This window comes from Oreochromis aureus, linkage group 13 (genome assembly GCF_013358895.1).
Source record: "Oreochromis aureus strain Israel breed Guangdong linkage group 13, ZZ_aureus, whole genome shotgun sequence".
Classification (NCBI taxonomy): Eukaryota; Metazoa; Chordata; class Actinopteri; order Cichliformes; family Cichlidae; genus Oreochromis; species Oreochromis aureus.
The window spans coordinates 9,432,895-9,455,673 of NC_052954.1; the positions used below are offsets into that span (position 1 = coordinate 9,432,895).

The window sequence follows — 22,779 nt, forward strand, 5'->3', positions numbered from 1 at the left end:
TTTCCTATCTCTTATTTTTATATTTCCTTTTCTTTCTTTTAAGACTCTGCATCCCTCTGCTCCAAATGCTGGAATCGTTTTAGCCAACAGCAGATAAACAGTGCTGCTGTGTAACCCCCTCATTGACAGCCTGCACAAAGGCACAGGTGTAACTCTCACCAATGTAGAAGTTACAGATGAAAGGAGGTGGTTGCTGCCCGGCAGAGAGGGCCTCTTTGTTATCCAACGTTATTCCCATGCCACACTGACAACAAAGGCTCCCTTCAGCTTCTGCATCCAAGGTCAGAGGCCTTGTTCTTCCCAGCCAGGTGAGATAAAAGGAGGGTCCAGCTAACAGTCTTCCTGGGGGGGATCCGTCACCATCCTTATCCAGATCTGGTGTCCTGCTTCACGAGAGAGCTCTGTCAAAAGACCCACAGGATGTTAAGCGTGGAATGTAACCCACCAGCATTTCTGAACCTTTGATTAATGCCAACGAGTCAAAAAAGCATCTTTAAAACGTAAACAGTTTCTCTTCCGATATGTACTTTAGATTTAAGTTTGGAATAAATCACATATTCTCTGCCAGCAGCATTTTCAGGGGTGTGTTAATGGGAACTGGTTAGTATAGTTTGGAGCATGCTTGATTTCATCGCCCTGGAAACAAAACCCACTTGATCCAATTATGTAAGCCATATAGTCGCTGCTAAAAGAAGACTTTTCCAAATCCCCGAGGCACAGGATGCACAAGAAACACAACTCCATGCACAATCCACATTACAGCAACCTGTTTTTGCATCATACTAGTAATGTGTGCCATTCGGGAACACATTATACAAAATATTATCCCACAGTTCATTTGTTTGTTTTTAATTTTACCTACAAAGGTTTCTGTAACTCACTGTGACATGACATAGACATGCAAAATGAGTTATTTCAATCTGATGCACTGATTATTACATTCATTTCAGTTTATACATTGAAGCAAATTTACACACAGAGTCATAATGAACAGAAAAAGACTGTGACTTTTCCTTTAAATGATCACTCTTTTATTCCATACTGAAAGAGGACACACTTATTTTTCATGCCTCTAAAGTCATACGTTTGGAGGCGACTGGTGGGTGATCTCATAGTGAGCCCATAGACAAGGACAGGCAGGAATGACACACAAAATCCAAACAGAGTCATGTCTCCTCCACGTCAATGCAAGAGCCTCCATCTGGAAGCCTCTTTTAAAACCTTTGCAACTGACACTGGGCATGTCATGTCATCAACACTCCTCCCTGACGAAGGAAAAAAAAACGTCAGATGGAAAGTGTCAAGCAGCTATACGCCATCTGTTCTCTCCACCTCCGGGTTTTTTTTCGAGCAGCGCACTAGATGATCCAGTTTGAGAGCGCACGGAAAGGGAGATTTGATCGGGGCGTGTTTTTGTCATATTAGAGAAGAGCCCTGCACGTTATACACACACCGCACTGTGGTGTGTGTATACATGAGGCAGTGTTTCGTCCCCAATTCTGTTGAAACATTTTATAAAAAAAATTCATGTACAACAATAATAATAATTTAGGTAGTCATGAGGGCATTTGGCCACTTTATGAGTCTTTTTAGCATCCATAAAATCAAAACACAAAGTTTTTATAAAGTTACAGTGTGTGATAATTAACACTTATAACACCACATGTTTTAATTCTTACTCAGTGGTTTTTAAAGATAAAACAAACATGACATAACTTGCTAATCTGGAAGCTTTCCAGCTGTCGATAAGAAAAGTTATTAATTTGGCAGCGATAAAGTGCTTTGATTGGGCAATAAGACTAGAAAAAAGCCATTTATCATTTACTATATGCTGAGCTGAGCTTTCAGTCTACCCACAGTGGCCTTTTAAAAGAAAAGGATAGTGGAGGATCCTAAAATGTGTTGTTGTATGCTTGCTGGTTTCAGAAAACCTGGATAAGGCCTGATCCTGGTTTGGAACAGCCTGGTGTGCTACAGTTATGACACTGAGGGCAGTCACACAATCAGAAGACTGCTTGACTAAGATCAGTGTAAATGCCAGATCCCAAATATGACTCCCAGTCAGGAGACTCATAGTGGGGCTTTTAATGTCCATGTAAATGTAACCGACTGTCTGAAATGGAGCAGTTTCTGTGTGCTGCTTTGTAAATCTGTTATAAAAGTCAACGAAAAATAATAATAAATTCCTCAAACGTGTCAATTTTTTTTGAGAATTAGTGAAAATAATATTGCAAAGTTCTGTCTAGTAAACATTTTACAGAAAAAAAGAACAAAACAAGTAGAAAATGAGGAAATACCCTGCTGCAAAATAACAAACACTGAAGTTTGAAGTGTGTTGAACTTTTACTTAAAAAAAATCATATTTCCCAGAAATGAAAACTAATTAGGGAAAACCTCAAAAAGAAACAGAATCTTGAACCGCACAACATATCATATCCTAATCCCTCAGTCATGATAGGGGCCATTAGATTTTTTTAAGATTTTATCATCATCTTTAATGGGTCGGAAACCTGTGATAAGTCATGGGACTTCTCCAATGAACTGCTGTCAGTTGATTGGAACTTTCTAAATGTCCCACTGGGGGGTTTTCCAAGGCAAATGGCGTGCGACAACCCATGATGTCAGAGTTTCAAGATTACATGGGAAAGTAGGAGTTGCAAATCACCTGCTAAAGTTGACAGATTTTTGGCTACAAAGTCGACTCTGTTTCCAGTGTTGTATTACATTTTCAGCCTTTCCTTTCATTCTTACTGGAAGCAGTGCTATAAAAATCTGTTTCGGCCTTCTTTTAATTTGTATTGACCAAGATTTTCAAACTCTAAATAAGACTGAAAGACTCGTAGATAGAAAAAATAATTTGATAAGAGATTAAATTGCTTTTCAGGAGCTGCAGTACAAGCAACTGGCTATGGTTTCATGTGTGTCGTGGTTTTCCTTGCACGTGTGAGAAGGAATCATCAGAGCCTCAGATCCACTTCATCCACTCATCTTTCCCAGCCTCCCCCATCTCGTCTTCATCCAGTCAGCCTGAAAAACTGCACCACTGGGATACAGTGACATGATGTAGAATCATTCAGCATTACTGCTGTGCCATCACACACACGATATCCACGATATTCATTATATTCACAACATGAATGTATAACAGGAATTTCCTATTCTGTATTTTGAGGTAGGTTTAGTGTATTGTGAGTTTGAATCCAACTCAGTCACCTCAAAATATATCAGAATTTTCCAATAATTAAAAATGGGACAAAAAGCCATATTTTGACCACACCTAAAGAGACATAAATGTACATTTTGAAAAGCAAAACTAATTGGATGCATGGAAACATACGTCAGCTGGTTCACTCTGCTGGCAGTTTACTTTGCTCTCTTGTAAAAATGTGACATTATAATTAATGTCAGTGACATGCCAGCAGAGCAGTGCCGGGGAACTTTTCAGCTTGTTGCAACTTCTTGGCCGTTGTCGTGAAACCAGCAGTCACAGATTATTTCAAGTCACGGTTACGCAGCATTTCTTTAACATCCTGATTCATTCGTGCGACTTAGTTCCTGCCTAAACAGAAACGAGGAAGGGAGTCACCGTCCAGGGCTTACTGTTAATATTAACGCACCTTTCTTCTGAACTCTGAATTATTCGTTAGGTGGAATTTTATTTTTTTTTGTAGGCCTGCCGGAACAAATACAAAAAAAACAAGCATCTCTGATTTAATATTCCCGTAATAATAAAAGACAACATCTTTATAGGTGTTAGGGAAATGACATCACTTTCAACTCATGGAAATAAAAATTCGAGGAGCTGGAAAATGAACGAAATGAAATAGTTTTATTGGGAAATTTTCTTTGGGATTTTAATACGTTGAGCCTGTTGGTTTGGTCTGTGTCTTTCCTTTGTATTTTTATTAATTTGCAGTAAAAAAGTGCTTTACAAACTCGAGATGTGGGATTTAAAAGTAAACACTTAGGAGGGTGAATTTAAATACAGATTGTTTTATGAAAATTGCACAATAAACTAAATATATTTGACACCAATTTTGACTAGATAGTTGTTTACGCATTTGTTTAGGTTGAAAGATATATATTTAAGACAAGAGCAGCAATTATTGAGCTCAAATTTGTCTTTTTTTTTCATCATAGAAGTTTCATTTATCTGATCCAATGTACAACTTTATGATTTCAAATACAAAAAAAGCACTGACAATGTGAACAGTATAAATTCACACATGCCCCTCTGGATACTGGCTTTCGTTTGCTGTGTTGATGGTTCTGGTGTTCTCAGTGCTATACTCCAGTGCCCACACATAGTTTGCCTGCCTCCCTGCTGGTGTGCTGGTTCAGTGGCCAGTCAGGAGAACTCAGGTGCATCAGCACAGAAACCGAGGCTAGTGGAAGAACTGGCAACCAGCCAGACTACTATGGGAGGTCCTATATTCTCCTACACAGGAACACTCATAGTAGCCACATTACAGATGATAATCAGCCACAAAAAGAAAAAAAACCACTTAGAAAGTGGACCGTTTATGTGCATTTGGATTTTTTAGTACCCAAGAGACTGAAGCATGAAGCTTAAGATTTGACTATTGAGACTTGCTGCTTATAGAGGAGACACTTCTATAGGTCACACAATTTATATAAGCTGTGCAGAAAGGCGTATCGCTCCTTGATCACAGAGAGCGTTTCATAACCGCCCGAGGAGGCACCATCCTGCCCTGGATCGTGTTGTTTTTGTTTGTGTGTACGTGCAGCTTAAAAGTCATCCCATTGCTTCCATGACAAGTGCCATTTGACACACCGGTGTTTCTCTATTTAGACTGTAGTTCATGCATTCCCCTACACTCGATAAAATCTCACTTGTACGTGTATATGAGTGTGTGGCCAGAGTTTGTCTCTATATCAGAGGGAGGTTTGTTGAAGGCAACATTACAAAGTAGGGACAACTGGGTTTCAGTTATCCTTCCTAACGCAGCGTGCATGACAGATCCAAATCTTTCAGATTTAATGAAACGTTGTGTCACCTGGTCACGAGAAGTGCAGATGAAGTACTATCTACATGAGGGGATCCTCATATCTTTTGACCTGCACAATTCCCATGATGCATGCCTGGTGTCACGTAGCACTCAGAACATGCCTGCAAAGTTCAGGTGACCATATTCACCTGTCGTTAATAATGAGGCGGAGCAGCAAAATCCATTTAATAACAAATGATCACCACCTTCTTTTGATATCCTACACTCACCTGTCCCTATGACTTGTAGGCCTGACCAAGAATTAGTCCAGAGAGGGCAGAAGACACGCCAAAAGCACACACACACACACACACACACACATAAAGAGATCAGAAACACAGATGAGCACCTTGGATCTAAAGAGCCGAGTGAGGATCACAAGAAAAACAAGTGATGATAATATCTTTAAACTAGTGATGGGGGGAAAAAATAGATCAAAAATACCCTGATGTCATATTCCTGTTATGAAAGGGTTACAAAGAGGAATTGCACCCTTAATAACCATCTTTTGCAGGAGATTCGTGACCAGCTTAGAGATAGCGTGTGACTGTGCAGCCACGGTTACCCACACAGATAAAGGAGGACGGCTGTCGTGCACACAAAGACACCAGGTCTCACAGGTCATTCAGATGCCTGCACTTTCTTGGAAAGAGTGACAAGTATTAGGAAAGCTATGTGCAACCCCCCTCACATGAGAGGGGAAATTCCATCTTTACACTTGTAAGTGTGCTCTTCACTCATTCACTGTTTATGTTTCGCTTCCCCTTTTAAGTTTAAGAGTAAAAAAAAAGAGGTTTTGGATTCATTTAATGCACGTCTGTCATTTGAACAAGCGTATCCTTCGCATGCAAGCAGCAGGTGCTGTTTGGTCTGGCAGATAAAAACAGGTTAAGCCTCCCACACTATTTTTGCCCCAGTTTCTCTAAAAAGGCACAATCGCTTGAGCTGCAGACAGAGTCCTCTGAAGTAACGTGAGAAAGGATTGTTGTGATTTCTGATCAGGTTTGGTATGAGAGTACAACAGGCTTGCACACTGTTGCGTGTGAACCTCTGGCTCACTGCCAGATGAGACAGCGTTAAGGACAGGTTGCATAAGAACTGAGGTATGTTTTTATTTTGAAAGAGTGTGTGTCACGGAATATGGTTTAAATTAGAAATATGCCTGGTCAAGAGTCACGTAGGCAATTTATTTAGACAAGCGATGACACTGATGGTTTCCTGCTCTATCATCACCTTCTGGTGGTTAAGATAAGCAGGATACAGACAAAGTGCACGCATTAAAAGGAAACTGGGGCTGTGGAAAATAGTGCACAGAGTCTGAATCACAATGAGGCAATGCATACATTTAGGGAAAGCTGCTATATCTGGGCTTTAGAAATATAAATTAAAGCTGTAAAGCCAAAACTATTATATTTGATACATGAGTTTTTGGGACCTTTCAGTGTGATTTTCTTTTTCTGAGAAACCTTAACAAATTTTACAGTGACTTTTTAAACCAATACATTGCACGATGTAGCAAAAAAAAATCTTACAAATGAAAACCTATATATGGAGACTAACATTTAATTTATTATTTTTTAATAGCTAAAGGATTAAAATAAAAACTCCAGTTTAAAAAAAAATAAATAAGAATTTATTTCATGGACTATAGAATATATGTCATCAAGTTGTTTAAATCATGAAGACCGATGCACTATAGATGCTGAGTTCCAAAAAAAACAGTGTAACGGTTTTGTGTTTTGTAGAGTCACTGTGATCAGATTCTTCATTGATTTATTTTATTTTTCTATTTTATGCAATTATATAGTGATTTTGAATGTTTTAATATTCCCTATGACCCCCTGATTCCCTAAGATCTTTTATGTATTTCAAGTAAATATCACTACTGCTTGCAAATATTTGTATTTATATTTTAACAAATTCTGAATAAAGTTATAATCAAAGGTATTAGTAACTATTAATCGAGGAAAAAAAGAACTAAAATTGTTGTCATTACAAAGAGCCGGGTGAGGAATCTCATCTGCAACATATATCTGGTCGCAAGAATGCAATACCTCGTTTTAATGGCGCCATCGCGAGGAAAAACATCGCAATGCCCAGAGCTCTTTGAGTAAGTCATTTGAAATACTAAGTGTGCATCGTATTTAATAAGAAAGAGCACTTATCCTCATGCTAGTGCGCTTAATCATCATTGATAGTCACCTGACAGTCCCATTATGTCGTTTCCAAAAGTCTTAGTCAGAGATTAGCGGTCAGAGTTATCACGACATGACTGAAAGAACAAGGAAGAACAACTGTCAGAAAATGATTAACTTAAAAATGTTTATTTTGTTCCAACAAAATATAGTAATTATATTAGGATTTGACTGTGGTTATTTAGCATTCTTAAAAAAAAAAAAAAAAAGACCAAGTTTAAAATATATGAGGGTAAGGCTTGCAAGTTAAACTAATCCTTACATGTTTGCCTTATAAAATCTACACAGATTTACCTACACTTTTGTTTAATGCAAAATACAGTAGAAAAGGCAGTTTTGAAGTTCTGTATTTACATATTGTAATTACCCGCTAAGCACTTCCGGGAACTATCTGAAGGCTAATCGATTCACGTGACGATCATGTTCTTTTTAGTTTTCTCAAAAATTTGTTAACAATTAATGCCAGGGATACATAAGAGGGAATGACTAGGGAGGAATATAATAATAACAACAATGATAATAATAATAATAATAATAATAATAATAATAATAATAATAATAATAATAATAATAAAACTGCATTAATTTGCATTTCATTCAAATTCAGGAGAAGCAGAAGTTGAATTAAGTATGTGAAGTCTCTCTCCATCCAACAGCCACATAGCAATGGGTTGATGTTAATTAGGACTACAACTCCCATGAATCGTTTCACTCGGCAGCACTTCCGCAAACGACCAGCGTTTTGGCGTAGAATGATAGAGCACTCCTCTACCGCTGACGGCATGGCTGTGAAGGCGATTTTGTTTGATTTGGACAACACGCTCATTGAAACGAGTCGGGCAGGTGAAGTGGCGCTAAAAAAGGTAATAAAATATATAAATTATTCACCTAGAATTTAAGTTATTTCCGTAAGCTAATTACAGTCGGTTTTTGTAAGTTTTACATGGAAGAGCGTAGACTAGTGACGTCTTTCTGTCAACCCAATGATACATTTATTTTACTGTCTTCAGTTCGGGGCTCTTTATTGTCTATTTTAACTAACTGAGTGGCAGTTATGGACGTTTGCGCTGCTGTTGCCGCCTAGTTTTCACTTTTATTGTCCCATTGGCAGGACCCCATACGGAGTCCGGAAGGGGCCACTATTCAGCTAATCACTAAACAGCCAGGGGATCCGTTTGTCCTTCTTTCTAAAACTTTCGGAATAGCTGATCCTTGCAAACCAAAGTTTTGAACAGCTAGTGGATGGGTGAGCTCACAGACAGAGCAGTGCGTCTGAGAAGACCATCCCCGACACTCGCACTGTACAAGAGAATAAGGAAAAGGAGATTAGACAAAAAAGTTGTTTTATTTTTTTTTTGCTACAAAAATTCCAAAGCCACTAAAGCATGGAAAAATCAGAAAATAAGCACATAATACATTTGAGGAACTAAAATCCTGTCGCACCTCAAAATTGCTTGTTTAGAATACCAGAATACTAAAGCCCCTACAACCACCTAAATAAATGCCCTTCTTTGTATCTTTGATTGTTCTTCGGCCACAGATGACTATTTTTATTTTTATTTTATTTTTTTGCATTTGCTTAAAATGAAAAAAGGATTTTGGAGGCTAACATCTTGTGACGAATTTCTGAATTTCATACAGACCAGTGAATTTTTGAAGACCACGCTGGGCCTTGATGACAGCACCGTCTGCACCATTTGTGACAAGTTCAAGCAGAAGCTGTTCCATGAGAGTTTTGACTGCTCAGCTGGTCAAACCATAGATGATGTCCGTGCGCATCACTGGGAGGAAAGCATCAAGGAGACTGTAGGGAATTGCTCTATGCCTTCTTTGCCAGCTCAGTGTTATAACATGTGGAAAAGCAGTCGCCTGGAGCTTCTCACTCTGTCTCCTCAAGTATGCAACCTCCTGAAACAGCTGCGCAGCAGTTACAAGCTGCTGCTGCTGACCAACGGGGTAGCACAGACCCAGAGAGAGAAAGTGGCGACGGCTGGATGTGAGGAGTTCTTCGATGCCATTGTGATCGCAGGAGAACACAAAGAGCAGAAACCATTCCCCTCCATCTTCAGGTTGTGTTTCAGCATACTGGAGGTGGAGGCTCAGGACTGTGTGATGGTGGGAGATTCTCTGGACACAGACATTCAGGGGGGCTTGAATGCCGGAGTTCGGGCCACAGTTTGGATTAATAGTGCAGGGGGGGCTGCGTCAGACGGTTCAGTGAAGCCAGACTACACTATCACTACTGTTCTGGAATTGCCAGATATTCTGGCACAGCTGCAATAAGAACAACTGGTGACGAGTGAATGAGTTTTACTTGAGATGTTGTGGGAATTTTTACCTATTGATATAACTGATTTAGATATGACTACTCCTATTAGTTTTCCAGTTTTCAACAAGGTGCATTTTAATTTAAGGTTTCTGGTTGGGATTTTAGACACCGTAATTTTGAACATAGAGTCTGTAACAAAATGTGTGTTGAAGCTTCACTATTATACACATGAGGCGGTCAAAGTAATTACATTTAGTTAAGAACTCTAGTACGGTTAAGATACTTGTAAAATTACGAGATTATTAAGCATGTTTTTGATTTGTGATGGTTAGGCACTGTTGGGTTCAAGGCATTTCAAACTGATGCTCTATTGTAATCACGTTAAATTTTTCCACAGCACAGTAATGTCATGCGCTTCTGTATTCAATTCAGTAATCACATTAGTTATAATTATTAGTTCAGTTACACAAAGTTACCTGCATGATGAAATAAAAACACGTGCTATAATCAGCTAATTTCAGCTTGTGTGCTGGGAGGAGTTAATTCACCCATTCATACGAGCACTGTTTCTCTATGCCTTCCCTATGTAAGTGCTTTCTATCTAACATTCGCACAGTGTCATACACCGATGGATTGGCAACTTGGGGTTAGTATCTTGCCCAAGGCGTGCAGACTGGAGTAGATAGGGACTGAATCACCAACCGTCTTATTAGTAGGTGACCTGCTCTATGGACTTTTGAAAATTGGAGATATGGACATTATTTTTGTTTTTATTGCACAAAAGTACAAGAGTGTACTGGTAAAGTGCAAACTGTGTCCAGGACAGAAACAACTGCATTATACTGCTAAGACAACATCGTCTCATTGCAACCATCAGCACATACAGCACGCCCACACAAACTAACAGTGAGGAAGCCAAGCAGATGTTAAAGCTGAGCAGCCAAAGCCTGATCTTTAGTAGGTAACAAAGGCAGTAATGAGCAGTCAGCATTGTATCCTCCATTTCTACAGTAGAATCACAGTGCTGACCCATTCAAAGTCTTTTTGTTTAAACTTTGCTTTGCAGTCACACTTAAAACTAAAATAAGAGAATACTTATGTCCTCGTTAGGCTAGGGATTTGTGGGAGTGCAGTCTAAGGCTTGATTTAGACTTCTGCTTTGTAGAGCCTACGACATAACCTACGCAAGCGGCCGTCTTCATTGCTAGCGTCTATACTTGTGTTGGTGCATTATGTGTTAATTACCATGTGGTTATGTTTTAAATGCGGTGGTAGTCAAGACACTGGGTCTTTTTTCCTCCTGCATCCAGCTCTTCGTTGTGGTGATTCCAATAGTTGGAGCAATCTCCCTCCAGGAATTTCCTGAGTCCTTATATTGACGCTGATTATCTATCCTTGTACTGACACAATTATTCTCTTACTAATAAATCCAAAAACTACAACAAAGCAGTAGCTGGAAATGCACAAGAGGAAATGACGTACTGAACAGGTCGACAGTGTTGGTAGACTACTTTGAGCCAACATGTATTTACATTTCTAGGCACCTCAGGTTACACCAATGGTCACAGCATTTTCACTGAAGCATAAATCCCAGTAAGGTATATATAAGAGGCTGCTAATGTATTTAATGTCATGAGTGCTATAACAAATTACTTTCTCCAGTGAGTAATGTAATGCATTACTTACAAAAAAAAAAAGTAATGATCCCAACACTGTAGGCAACTCACCTTTTATCCAGAGCTGCTCACCCCTCCCTCTTTTCCACTGTTGTGATAAAATAGTTTTAGCCAGGTTTAATTTATTTTTATTTAATCAAGCTCGAAACAGTTTTGTTTGAAGAAAATACAATTTTGTGGTTAACGGACTCAGTGCCTTTACTTCATCCTGATCACTTTTACACTAATTTACTGTTAGTAGCACCTCAGTAAAGTATTAAGCATACACTATCCCCAAGGGGACATTTTCAGGACACTTTATATTTCCAGTGCATTTGGTGGTCATGCGTGAAATTTTAGTCCAATGTGGCACTTGTAGTATTTAATAATTTCTCTTAATGGATCTGAGTAGTCTTGACTTCTACTGTAGCAATGACAAATTACTGAACATTTTTATTCATCGCAGAAGATTGTCAACCCGTGCATCCCATCATACACTGATACTTGATCATGTTTTTTGGGCTAATAAAACTTCATGGACATCATGTTATGTCTTTGTCTTCTGTTGGCACGCATGATTCAAGCAGCTTTATTGAGACCCATCTGAACAACGTGTGCGGGGTTGGCACTTTAAGGCATGAATCTTTACCTCCTATAAAATTCACTTGACTTCTAATTTGACTTTGATGTTCATTGCAGCAAGCTCAGCTACAAAGTAGCGGAAGACATAAGGAACAGACACCGAGTCAACCGAGTCACTTTTGCCACACAGGGTGCAGACAGTCTTACGGTGGCGCATGGATGACCAGTAGGGCGGCGGTTTCTCCAACAGAGGGGAGAGAAGGCTGCCACAGTCAACGCACACCTGAGCGACCGAGCGGTCTGAGCAGTTGAAGAGGCGATCGTGAAGTAAGAACGAAGAGCCGTGAGCCAGCAGGGCGTCTCGCTCCATCTCCCCGAAACGGATGCCTCCCTGCACGTTCCTTCCTCCTACAGGCTGATTGGTCACTTTGTCTCGTGCTCCTGTCGTCCTAACTTGAAACTTGTCGGAGACCATGTGACGTAGCCGCTGGTAGTAAACCACGCCGATGAAGATGTCCGCCTCTAGCTCCTGACCGCTCAGTCCGCTGTACAGCCTTTCCGTACCGTAGTAGTTGTAGCCGCCCGCCCGAAGCAGCTCGCCGAAGTAATCGAGCGCCGAGTTCTCCTCGGAAAAGGTGAAGGGTGTGGCGTCGTGGCCGAGGCCGTGTAGGGCGCCCGACTTGCCGGCCATGCTCTCAATGAGCATCCCGATTGTCATACGGGAGGGGAAGCCGTGGGGGTTGAACAAGATGTCCGGAGTCATCCCGCTTTCTGTGAAGGGCATGTCCTCCGCCGGCCACAGGCGGCTCAGGATGCCCTTCTGTCCGTGGCGGCTGGCAAACTTGTCACCGATGGTGGGATTTCGGGGCACTCGTACAGTAATGCAGACACGCTTGAAGCGGCCTGAGCCGCCGTCATTACTGCAGACCTTTATGTTGTCAACAATACAGGCCTCCTGACTCCTGCAAACAGAGAAAAGAAACCATAAAATGTGAATAAAACAGGTATTTTACAACTGAGCTGATGAAAAATAATCACACTGCTACAAAAATGTTGTCGCGTACTTGTAGTAGGAGATAAAGGTCTGTCCAGTGTTGAGGTTGATGTAGCTGTAGAAAGGGTCTCCATACTGAAGCACCGATCCGATGAAAGGCAGTCCATCAGCGTCTAGTTTTTCTTTCACTTTGGGGTCACCTGGCTTGGTTCCAAACACCACGCCATCTTCTCCCTTCACCTTCTCTGCCAGGTCCACCAGCTCCGTCTTGTAGATACTTCCATGGGCAAAGCCTCTCTCCCATGACGACTTGTTCACAATCTGATGAAAACAACATGTGTCAAGATTTCGCCCCTATGCGAATTAAAAATAGAGAACAGTTACATTTAACTCACCATGGCATCTTCCATGTCGTAGCCTGTGTAGGATATGACGGCCACGATGGCGTTGGTGCCGCTGGGGTAGTTGTCGAGGCCGTAGTGGTCGTACATATAAGGCCTGACTAGTGGGCTCTGTGGGGTCTGGAGCCGGTACAGCTTGTTATCAGAGCGATCCATGAAAGAGTGTAGTGGGAAGCCCATAGTCTGCTTACCTGAAATAAGGCGAATGAGCACAGTGGTTCATGGAAAATGTGCATACAGGGCAGGTTTGCTCAAAATTGTCAAAGAAAAGATTGAAATAACCTACCCATCTGACACTGGTACATGTTCCTGGGACTCTGGTTGTGGTCCGAGTATGGGATGAAGTTTGCCACCACACTGAGCATACTGTGAGGGAAGAGCTCCTGGTGTGTGGTTACTCTTGGTTCAATCTCATTCTCCAAGATTCCGACATTGATGTAAAGCTGCAGGCAAAGGAGAAAAGGTGCGTGGACTAAAACTGTGCTCTTACAGCTACAAAAAAAAAAAAAAAAACTCCACTTTTAACACATTACCTGTTCAAAGGTGCCAATCAACTCTTCCTTGCCAAAAGCCAAGTTCTGTACAGGCCGCACCATGCGACAAGGTGTTGTGAAGAGGAACAGGCCTGGATATAAGCTGGCCTTGCCTGTTTTGGGAACCAGGACAATCTCTGTCCAGGGAGGAATCTTCTTCTCTCTTAACACCTGGAGGTATAAGTTTTAAAGATCAGTTTTCTGCACAGTATACACAGATGACACCAAACAGGAGTTAGTATACCATGAACCTGCAACAAACAGTGCACAAGTGAAGTGAAGAGGAGAGTGCAAAGAGGGTGGAGTGGATGGAGACCAGTGTCAGAGGTGATAGCAACAAGAGCAAAAGGGATATAAGTAGGTAGCAAGACCTGCTCTGATGAACTGACAAAAAGAGGTGGAGCTTATGTTATCATAGCTTTTCATTGGGAGAGACCAGGATGGAGGCAATAAGAAATTAGTATAAACGAAGAGAGGCAAGGCTGAGATGGTTTGGATGTGCAGAGGAGGGACAGTGGATATACTGGACAAAGGATGTTGAAGATAAAGCTGCCAGGCAGGAGAAAAAGAGCAAGGTCCCAGAAAAGATACATGGATGGACATGCAGAGGGCCGATGTGACAGGGGAGGATGCTAGGGATGGAGGCAGATGATCCACTGTGGTGCAGCTAAAGGGAGCAGCTGACAGAAGACAATACCTTGAACCTGCGCAGTGATTCAACCACAACTGGAGCCAAGTCAGCCTCCACCCAGCCAACAACAGCACCGTCCAGGACCACAGGGTAGCAGTCTGCAAAGGCCCGGCCAGGAGTTCCATCCACTGGAGTGACACCTAAAAGAGCAGATACAACAAATGCATTTCAACCCAGTGACACGTGCAGAGACTTTACCTGGCCAGGCCTACGAAATATATCAATGACTGCCTGAGTAAATCTTTTATTTCAGCATTACTTTAACGATGTTTCCCTACAGGCAGGTCACTGTTATTGGAGTACCTTACAAAAAGTATTATTTAACAACTGATTCATGAAAGTATTGCTGTGTCTCTTATTTGCACACACATGACCTCTCCTCCCTAATTGTCACAAATCTATAGAGTCTAGTTCTGTGGTAGACAAAGGACTAGCTTTTGGTCCTGGGTAAGACTGTACAACAACTGCCTGAAGTCAGTCCTCACCAAGCGAACAGAGCAGACCAGGCAGTGACGTGGTGGACAAGGTCAATGCCACAATTTCACAGCTGGCTGTCATGTGGTTCATGAGTCCACAAGGCTCGCCGTCTGGAGTGTGGACAGGACACAGGAAGCCCCAGGACTCGGGCAGCAGCTTACGCACAGAGGTGGTCCTCATCTTAGCGAACGCTGCTCCTCTGTGCACGCAGCGGAAGTGAGACAGGTAGCGAATGAAGTTCAGCTTGTCAGCTACAACGCACAGCCCGGTGTTCTGCAGCATGCCCAGACCTGTGGGAGGAGGGGGCACATTTTTAGATGAATGAATGTTTTAGTGAATTTTCAAAGCTGACCATGTATTAGTCTTGGACAGGACCTGTCTTAGACTGGAGGTTTCCAGTGGCCAGCAGATATTCAAATGATCTGGTCAAGTCAGTTCCCATGTTGAGCATCTTTATCATCATTTCAGAGCTCCATCCTCCGGTCACTTTGCTGCCTCTCTTGTCAAAGGACAGCTTCACAGACACCAACCATGCAGTCAGTCTCTCCTGCAAAAACATTTGAGTGGTTAAATCACACAACTGAAGGCTTAAGTGGAAGAAGACACTTCGTGTGAGCACTGTGGACAGTGTTGGGAAGGTTACTTTTAAAATGTATTCCACTGCAGATTACAGAATACATGCCCCAAAATTTATTTTCCACCGCCGTGGAATTACCAAAAGAGGGCATAGCCTAACATATGAATCAGGAAAAGACCGCCGTGTAATCCATTTATTTCAACAAAGTAACTGTATTCTGAATACCACCTTTTTAAACGGTAACTGTAACGGAATACAGTTACTCATATTTTGTATTTTAAATACGTAATGCCGGTACAGTGGTCCCTCGTTTACTACGGGAGTTATGTTCCAAAAATAACCCGCGATAGGTGAAATCCGCGAAGTAGCCAACTTTATTTTTTTACAATTATAATAGATGTTTTAAGGCTGTAAAACCACTCACTACACAGTTTATACACTTTTCTCAGACAGGCATGAACATTTTCACACTTTTCACTGTTGTTTAAACATTTTCAAAGTTCAAACCTTCGTAGAAAAATAAGTCCAGTATTATAGAATGAAACCAAATCACTCGCGGTTGCCTTTAATGGTGCAAAACGTCTCGTCGACATTGTTGTGTTTGTTGGGGAGAAAACTTACAAACATACAGTGCAGCACTTCAGAGTCACACTGCTAGCGATCGAAGATTTATCTAAATTTAACAAGCTGAACACATTCTGTACTGTACAGGAGACACGGCGCGAGATTGATTGACAATGGTCTACAGCCAATCAGGATGCAGAACACAATGTGCTGGGGAAAAAAAAAAAAAAAAAAAAAACATGGAAAATTGCACCAAAAAAATCATCGAAACAGCGAGGCCGTGATAGGTGAATCGCATTATAGCGAGGGACCACTGTGCATGTATTCCGTTACTCCCCAACACTGACTGTGGATATGGAGCAGTCAGGTAAAAGGACAAGAAGTAGTCCACAGAAAAGAAACATGAATGTAGTGAAGGAGGACATGCAGAGGGCTGCTGTGAAAGATGTTAGCGATCGGGTGAGATGGAGGCAAATGATCTGCCTAAGAGGAGCAGCTGAAATGCTACTACAGTCCTCCTGCTCAGCAAAAGAGAAAGGACAAAGACAAAAGAAAACTAAGAAAAATATTGAAGATTCTTGCCTTCAGAAACATGAGGTAGAGCTGACCAGGAGTGAGCACTTCCTGGCACACGATGCTGTCGGGGTTTTCTTCCATGCACTCCTGCTTGGCAAAAGTGAAGAGCTTCCTCGTCATCAGACAGAGCAGGTAGAACTTCTCCACGTCTGACTTCAGGTGGATGCAGATACACTCACTGATCAAAACAGAGTAAGACCCTTTTTTTAAATAAACATACCACCAAAAAAAGCAGAATAGTGTCAACTGTATCCATCCCCAGAGCTTACTTTAACAAGAAGTTGGCACACTGTTCATTTGTGTACCACTCAGGGAGGTTCATCTTAACCCTGAAGCGCTCTCCGAGGTAATTGAGCACCTTGCTGCGGGTGGTGCAGTTCTCCTCCGTGACGATGCGCAGCATCTCAGAAACACAGGTCTTGTAGAAAGAATTGTCCTCGCGGCCTTTGATCAGCTCCTGGTAGATCTGGAAGTCTGTGAAGTCCACCAGAGCCTGAGGAACATGACAGCAAATGAGCACACAATGAGCCTAAAGTATTTTTTATCATAATCTGTTCTGTAATGAAAGCTGCAAGCTTGTTCACCTTTAACGCAAAGCCTAGTGGGAGGAAGAAGAGCTCTTTCTGGTAGATGAAGTTCAGCATCACAGTCCCGTTTTCCAGATAATGCAGGTTCATGTTGATGGCTGTGTGCTCCTCCCTCACGCAACGCATAGAAATACCTGTGAGGAGAAAAAGCCAGTGAAAACATGCAGGCGTGGACTCATTGCTGCACTGTTTTCTTTAGAAGTAATACTTACCGTACTGAGTGTAACCCTGACCCCTGTTCTTCCACTTGGGTCTTGACATGGCGATAGGATAGTTCCTCCTTGGCATTATCAGCATGCGGATAACCTTCTCAATTCCATTCACAATGAAATAACCTCCCATTTCCTGTCAAAGTTGAGGCTGGTATTATAGGACAATATTTAAACCCATCCTGGCTCAGTTTGAAAGTACAACTGCCATATCCTACCTCGGCTTCTTCGTGATGCTCTACGAGCTCTTTGGGGGACATGCCATGCAGGTTACACAGCTTGGACTTCACCATGATGGGCACATGACCCAGAGACTGCTTGATGATGCCTTTGGGAACTCCGTTGATCGACCAGCTGACGTCTGCCTGAAGTGAGGCAACACTCACCCAGTCAATGTGGATTATTTTAATGTTGCTCTGGGAATATAAACACGACTCAGGCTTACCACTATTTTCCCTTTGTACGAGCATCTTCTTCCCCGGCACTCTGCTGGGAACACCTTCATTTCCTTGCAGATGTTCCCTTTGGCAACCACTGGGTTTTGGATGGCAGCTTCAACGAAACCAAGGCTGATCCGTTCATTTTTGAACATGAACTCTAAGGGGGGGATGGCCTGGGAAAGGTGACAGAAAAGTGAGAAACGTAAGAAAGGCAAAGATTATGGGAAGCAACTGCAAGAGGGATGTTCACAGCAGGTTGAGCTGAGAAAATACTGCTGGAGCTGATATCAGCAGCTAGTCGCCCAGCAGGAAACCAAATTCTTCACTCACTCATTTCATCGTTGTTATGGTGGCTTTCACTAACCTACCTACCTACCTACCTACCTACCTACCCTACCTACAGTAACTCACTGCATATGACTGCACGGCGTGTTCAAGACAAGCTTACACAACTCCGAGTCACACAGTGTACGTAACTAATCGCAGTTTTAACTAGTTGGGGTTAATCGCTGGTCTTAATGAAGTGATTCATCACATTGTTGAAAACTTTGAAGAAACTTTTGCTGACCTGCACAACGCGGTTGAGTCCATCTATGACCGCCTGGTCAAACGACTCGATGTGAGCTTTGGTCAGATCCTGAATGGCAGCATGCTGGGTGTCCTTCATGTGGCCAAAGCTTCCATCTGTCAAATTTTTCAGACTCGGACCTTTAGAAAGATCACTCCACTTACTTGAAAAATCCATGCTTGCGCTTGTTTACCACATGTGCATGGTTGACACAGGAAGCACATGCCCTACACAGGAAGAGAAGCGTTTTCTTCTTCGCTTACGTTTTTTGAGTGTAAGTAGACTCGCTCACTGCTAGCTTAGCGCCATCTTCTGGGAGTAGTTATGCATAAAAATTCGTTTAGCTCAAGTGAAGCGAGTGGTGGTGATTGCGACCCTCTTCCAGGTGGAGGCGTTGTGGGACCAACAAACAGCGGTGGTTTTCAATGGAAAGAGAGGACAGAGAAACTGTGTTGATGGTGTTATAAGCTATAGAAAACATGATGTATGAGGTTGTGTGCTGGGTGTATATTTTTGAGGAGAGGAGAAATAGTGTAAAAAGACTGGGTCCCGCTGTATTACTCAGGCTGCACTACAGCGTCTATTCACAGGCGCGATCCCACTACTGAGCGGCACGGGGGCTTTGACCTGCTCCGTTTCCGACCTGGGCCGGTGCACCCCTCCTTAGGCGACCTGGTGGTCCCGAGCTCCCCCAGGAGCACCATATCGATGCCGAACTTAGTGCGGACACCCGATCGGCATAGTCCGCTGCAGCTCAGAGCTCCTGAGCTCAAACGATCCGCCAGCCTCAGCCTCCCGGTAGCTTGGATTACAGGCGCGCGCCACCGCACCCGGCGAGAGGCGCCCTCGTTTATGCAGGCTTTAAGGTGTCTACACGTGACGTCATCAGAGAGGGACGCTCTGTCCTCGCGGCACCTGCTCATTTAAAATAACATTATTATTATTATTGTTATTCCATAAATAAAAAGGCTAAAGGTAAAGATTAAATCATAATGTTTCACATTACAAATTCAATTCATTTTATTTATATAGCGCCACGTCATAACAACCAATGTCTCAAGGCGCTTCATATTGTAAGGTAAACACGCTACAATAATAGAAGAATACAAGAAAATGACATATTGCAATGTAATAAAAGTGGATTGAAAATATGATTCAAAGTCTCACCAAGTTCAACCATTTTACTTTTCAAGGCTAAATGTTAGTAGGACACGTCCACAGATCAAACTGAAAAACATTTTCCCCTCCAAATCACTTTGGTGAAGTCAGTTCTTTGTCTTCCTGACCTTTGTCAGCTCCAGTTTGTAAAATCATTCAGTACTGGTTATCGTGACACATAATCCACAACTCCACTTATTACACTTCGGTTGCAGCAATCATTTTACGCTACAACATTTAGTAAAGAAAAACAACAATAGTCTCCTTGAGCTGAGGAGTTGTTAATAAAACTGCTCTGTGCTGAGTCTGCATAATGACAGGAGGGTTTGTATGAATGCAAAAACATTCATATAAAACAAATAGAATAGAATAATCCTTTAATTGTCCCACAAGGGGAAATTTAGGTGTAACAGCAGCAAGAAAGACACATATACAAACAAACAGTACACAAGACACAGAACAGAAACGTACACAATTTTTACATATTTACATCAAGGACAATGGTTACCAAAAACAGAGTACTGTACCGTTATTAAATTAAATAATAAATAAATTAAATATGGGGAGTTGATGGAGAAGTCTGCAGTGTAGAGGGTGAAGAGGAACGGTGCCAGCACAGTTCCCTGTGGGGCCCCCGTACTGCAGATCAGCGTATCAGAGACACAGCCCTGTGACCTCACAGTTTGCTCGTGCACAGGGAGTGGCAGTTTGAATATCCAGTGTCTGTACTGAATGATGCTACTTTAAGTGCTTGGTGATTTGGTAGACTGCCTCTATGTGATTAACGGACTGAAATAATGTTGTGCATGTTTCTCATCTTATCTGCTTTGCAATAAATGGTTCTTTAAAACTTCTTTAACGACTGTGCCTTTGCCTTGGGTTTGATGACTAAAGTCTCCACTCTAAAATGGGTGGATTATATTAAAATCTGTGATTATTCACTCCAAATTATTCTTAGACACTATAACAGGTCATCCAACTAATTAGGCTGCTTTTCAATGTAACATTGTGATGTTTATTATACTGAATTGAAGTCTGCAAATATTAAAACTTAAATAACATTTGCAAACAGCATATTCCTTTAATATTAATTACCAGGCACTGCATGCAAGACATTATGATTGGGAGCTGAGCCGCCCTAAAAGTTTGAACCCAGAATGGCCCCAGCTTCTGATCTGCATTTGTAGTCACGTTCCCAGAGGAATGTGCCATATTCAATCTATTTGGCTAATGTTTCCTCACTTTTAACAGACTTCTGTTTGACAGCACATAAAGCACTGCTACATCTTGGTCAACCCATTTAATCCCACCGACAACAATTGTTGCCGTTTTAACCCCCATTACATTAAAAAAAACTGTAAACATATTGTGTGTAGGGGAAGTCTAAGGACTAAAATGCATGCACTTATTTTACAGGGGAAAATTTGGGATTAAATGGGTTAAGTAATGAATTACAGGCTCTGTGTGCTAGAGCTTTAGAACCTACTGTCTTTCAAGACACTGGTGGCCAGCAGGCCAAGGTGGATGTAATATCGGGGGAGTATGTCTGTGCAGAGTTGTTTCATCAGTCACCTTTTTAATTGTTAATGTGGATTTTCCCTGTTTTGATTTATTTTCCTTTTGTTTGATGTTGTTTGTTAGCCTGAGTTTTTCTTCAGTTGTGGCCAAACACATCAGCACTCTAAATATCCAGCACTGACCCACAGCTGTAAAGTGAAAAGGAAGTGAATTTAATGTGTTCTCAGCCAACCTTTACAATATCCTCAGCAAAAAGATACAGTTAATATTATTTTATGTCGTTTCTTGGATGATTGGAGGCAGTAGACTACAGTCCAGTAATGACAGTGGGCATCAGTTGTTGTTCATTTGAGATTCTGGTAATTACACAAGAGACAAATTTGAGGGCTAAAAGTAAAATCCAGACAAAGACATGGCAGAATTTCAGTCTTTATGGCTGTTATCAGTCTGTGGAAGTATTTAGTCCTTAGGTAGGATGAATTAAGTCAAAATGTTTGTACATGTGATGTGCACTGCAGTAAAATTTATTATGAAGTCAAGACAAGCAGTTTAAGTAAATGTGACTTAGTTTTCATAGTCTCTTGATTTTTCCTTCTTTAAAAAAAATTATTTCAAAGAAGTAAAAAAAATCCAATTCTGTTAGTTTGGACAGATGTGTAACAATCCATCTACATCCATCCATTTCTTTTAGCCAACTTAAGATTAAAACGTATAGGTGAATAGTTTCTGTGAAGTTGCAATGAGTGATGTAATTGCCACTCTTCTCCAGGTGGAGGTGCTGTGGGACCAACAAACCAGTGTTTTTTAATGGAAAGGACGGAGAGAAAAACTGTGTTGATGGTGTTATAAGCTGTAAAAACATGATGTATGAGGTTGTGTGCTGGGTGTATATTTCTGTGGAGAGAAGAAATAGTATAAAAAGACTGGGTCCCGCTGTATTACTCAGGCTGCACTACAGCGTCTATTCACAGGCGCGATCCCACTACTGAGCGGCACGGGGGCTTTGACCTGCTCCGTTTCCGACCTGGGCCGGTGCACCCCTCCTTAGGCGACCTGGTGGTCCCGAGCTCCCCCAGGAGCACCATATCGATGCCGAACTTAGTGCGGACACCCGATCGGCATAGTCCGCTGCAGCTCAGAGCTCCTGAGCTCAAACGATCCGCCAGCCTCAGCCTCCCGGTAGCTTGGATTACAGGCGCGCGCCACCGCACCCGGCGAGAGGCGCCCTCGTTTATGCAGGCTTTAAGGTGTCTACACGTGACGTCATCAGAGAGGGACGCTCTATCCTCGCGGCACCTGCTCATTTAAAATAACATTATTATTATTATTACATAAATAAAAAGGCTAAAGGTAAAGATTACATCACAATGTTTCACATTACGCATTCAATTCAATTTTATTTATATAGCGCCACGTCATAACAACCAATGTCTCAAGGCGCTTCATATTGTAAGGTAAACACGCTACAATAATAGAAGACTACAAGAAAATGACATATTGTAATGTAATAAAAGTGGATTGAAAATATGATTCAAAGTCTCACCAAGTTCAACCATTTTACTTTTCAAGGCTAAATGTTAGTAGGACACGTCCACAGATCAAACTGAAAAACATTTTCCCCTCCAAATCACTTTGGTGAAGTCAATTCTTTGTCTTCCTGACCTTTGTCAGCTCCAGTTTGTAAAATCAATCTGTACTGGTTATCGTGACACATAATCCACAACTCCACTTATTACACTTTGGTTGCAGCAATCATTTTACGCTACAATATTTAGT

At 41.7% G+C, this 22,779-nt stretch overlaps 2 protein-coding genes across 2 annotated transcripts; one reads left to right on the forward strand and one right to left on the reverse strand.

Annotated features, from left to right (window-relative positions):
• The first annotated feature begins 7,912 nt into the window (after positions 1–7,912).
• Positions 7,913–11,673, forward strand: LOC116318760 (N-acetylneuraminic acid phosphatase). The gene is made up of 2 exons (XM_031737887.2): positions 7,913–8,067; positions 8,846–11,673. The coding sequence occupies exons 1-2, from the start codon at positions 7,957–7,959 to the stop codon at positions 9,485–9,487; spliced, it is 753 nt and encodes a 250-aa protein (XP_031593747.2). The 5' UTR covers positions 7,913–7,956; the 3' UTR covers positions 9,488–11,673.
• Positions 11,266–18,504, reverse strand: polr1b (RNA polymerase I subunit B). Its single transcript, XM_031737886.2, has 15 exons — positions 18,328–18,504; positions 17,765–17,932; positions 17,538–17,684; positions 17,323–17,455; positions 17,108–17,244; positions 16,793–17,016; positions 16,530–16,701; positions 15,182–15,353; positions 14,815–15,096; positions 14,336–14,469; positions 13,639–13,809; positions 13,392–13,548; positions 13,100–13,296; positions 12,775–13,025; positions 11,266–12,672 (listed from the first exon to the last, which is right to left on the reverse strand). The coding sequence occupies exons 1-15, from the start codon at positions 18,502–18,504 to the stop codon at positions 11,790–11,792; spliced, it is 3,405 nt and encodes a 1,134-aa protein (XP_031593746.1). The 3' UTR covers positions 11,266–11,789.
• Positions 18,505–22,779: the final 4,275 nt, after the last annotated feature.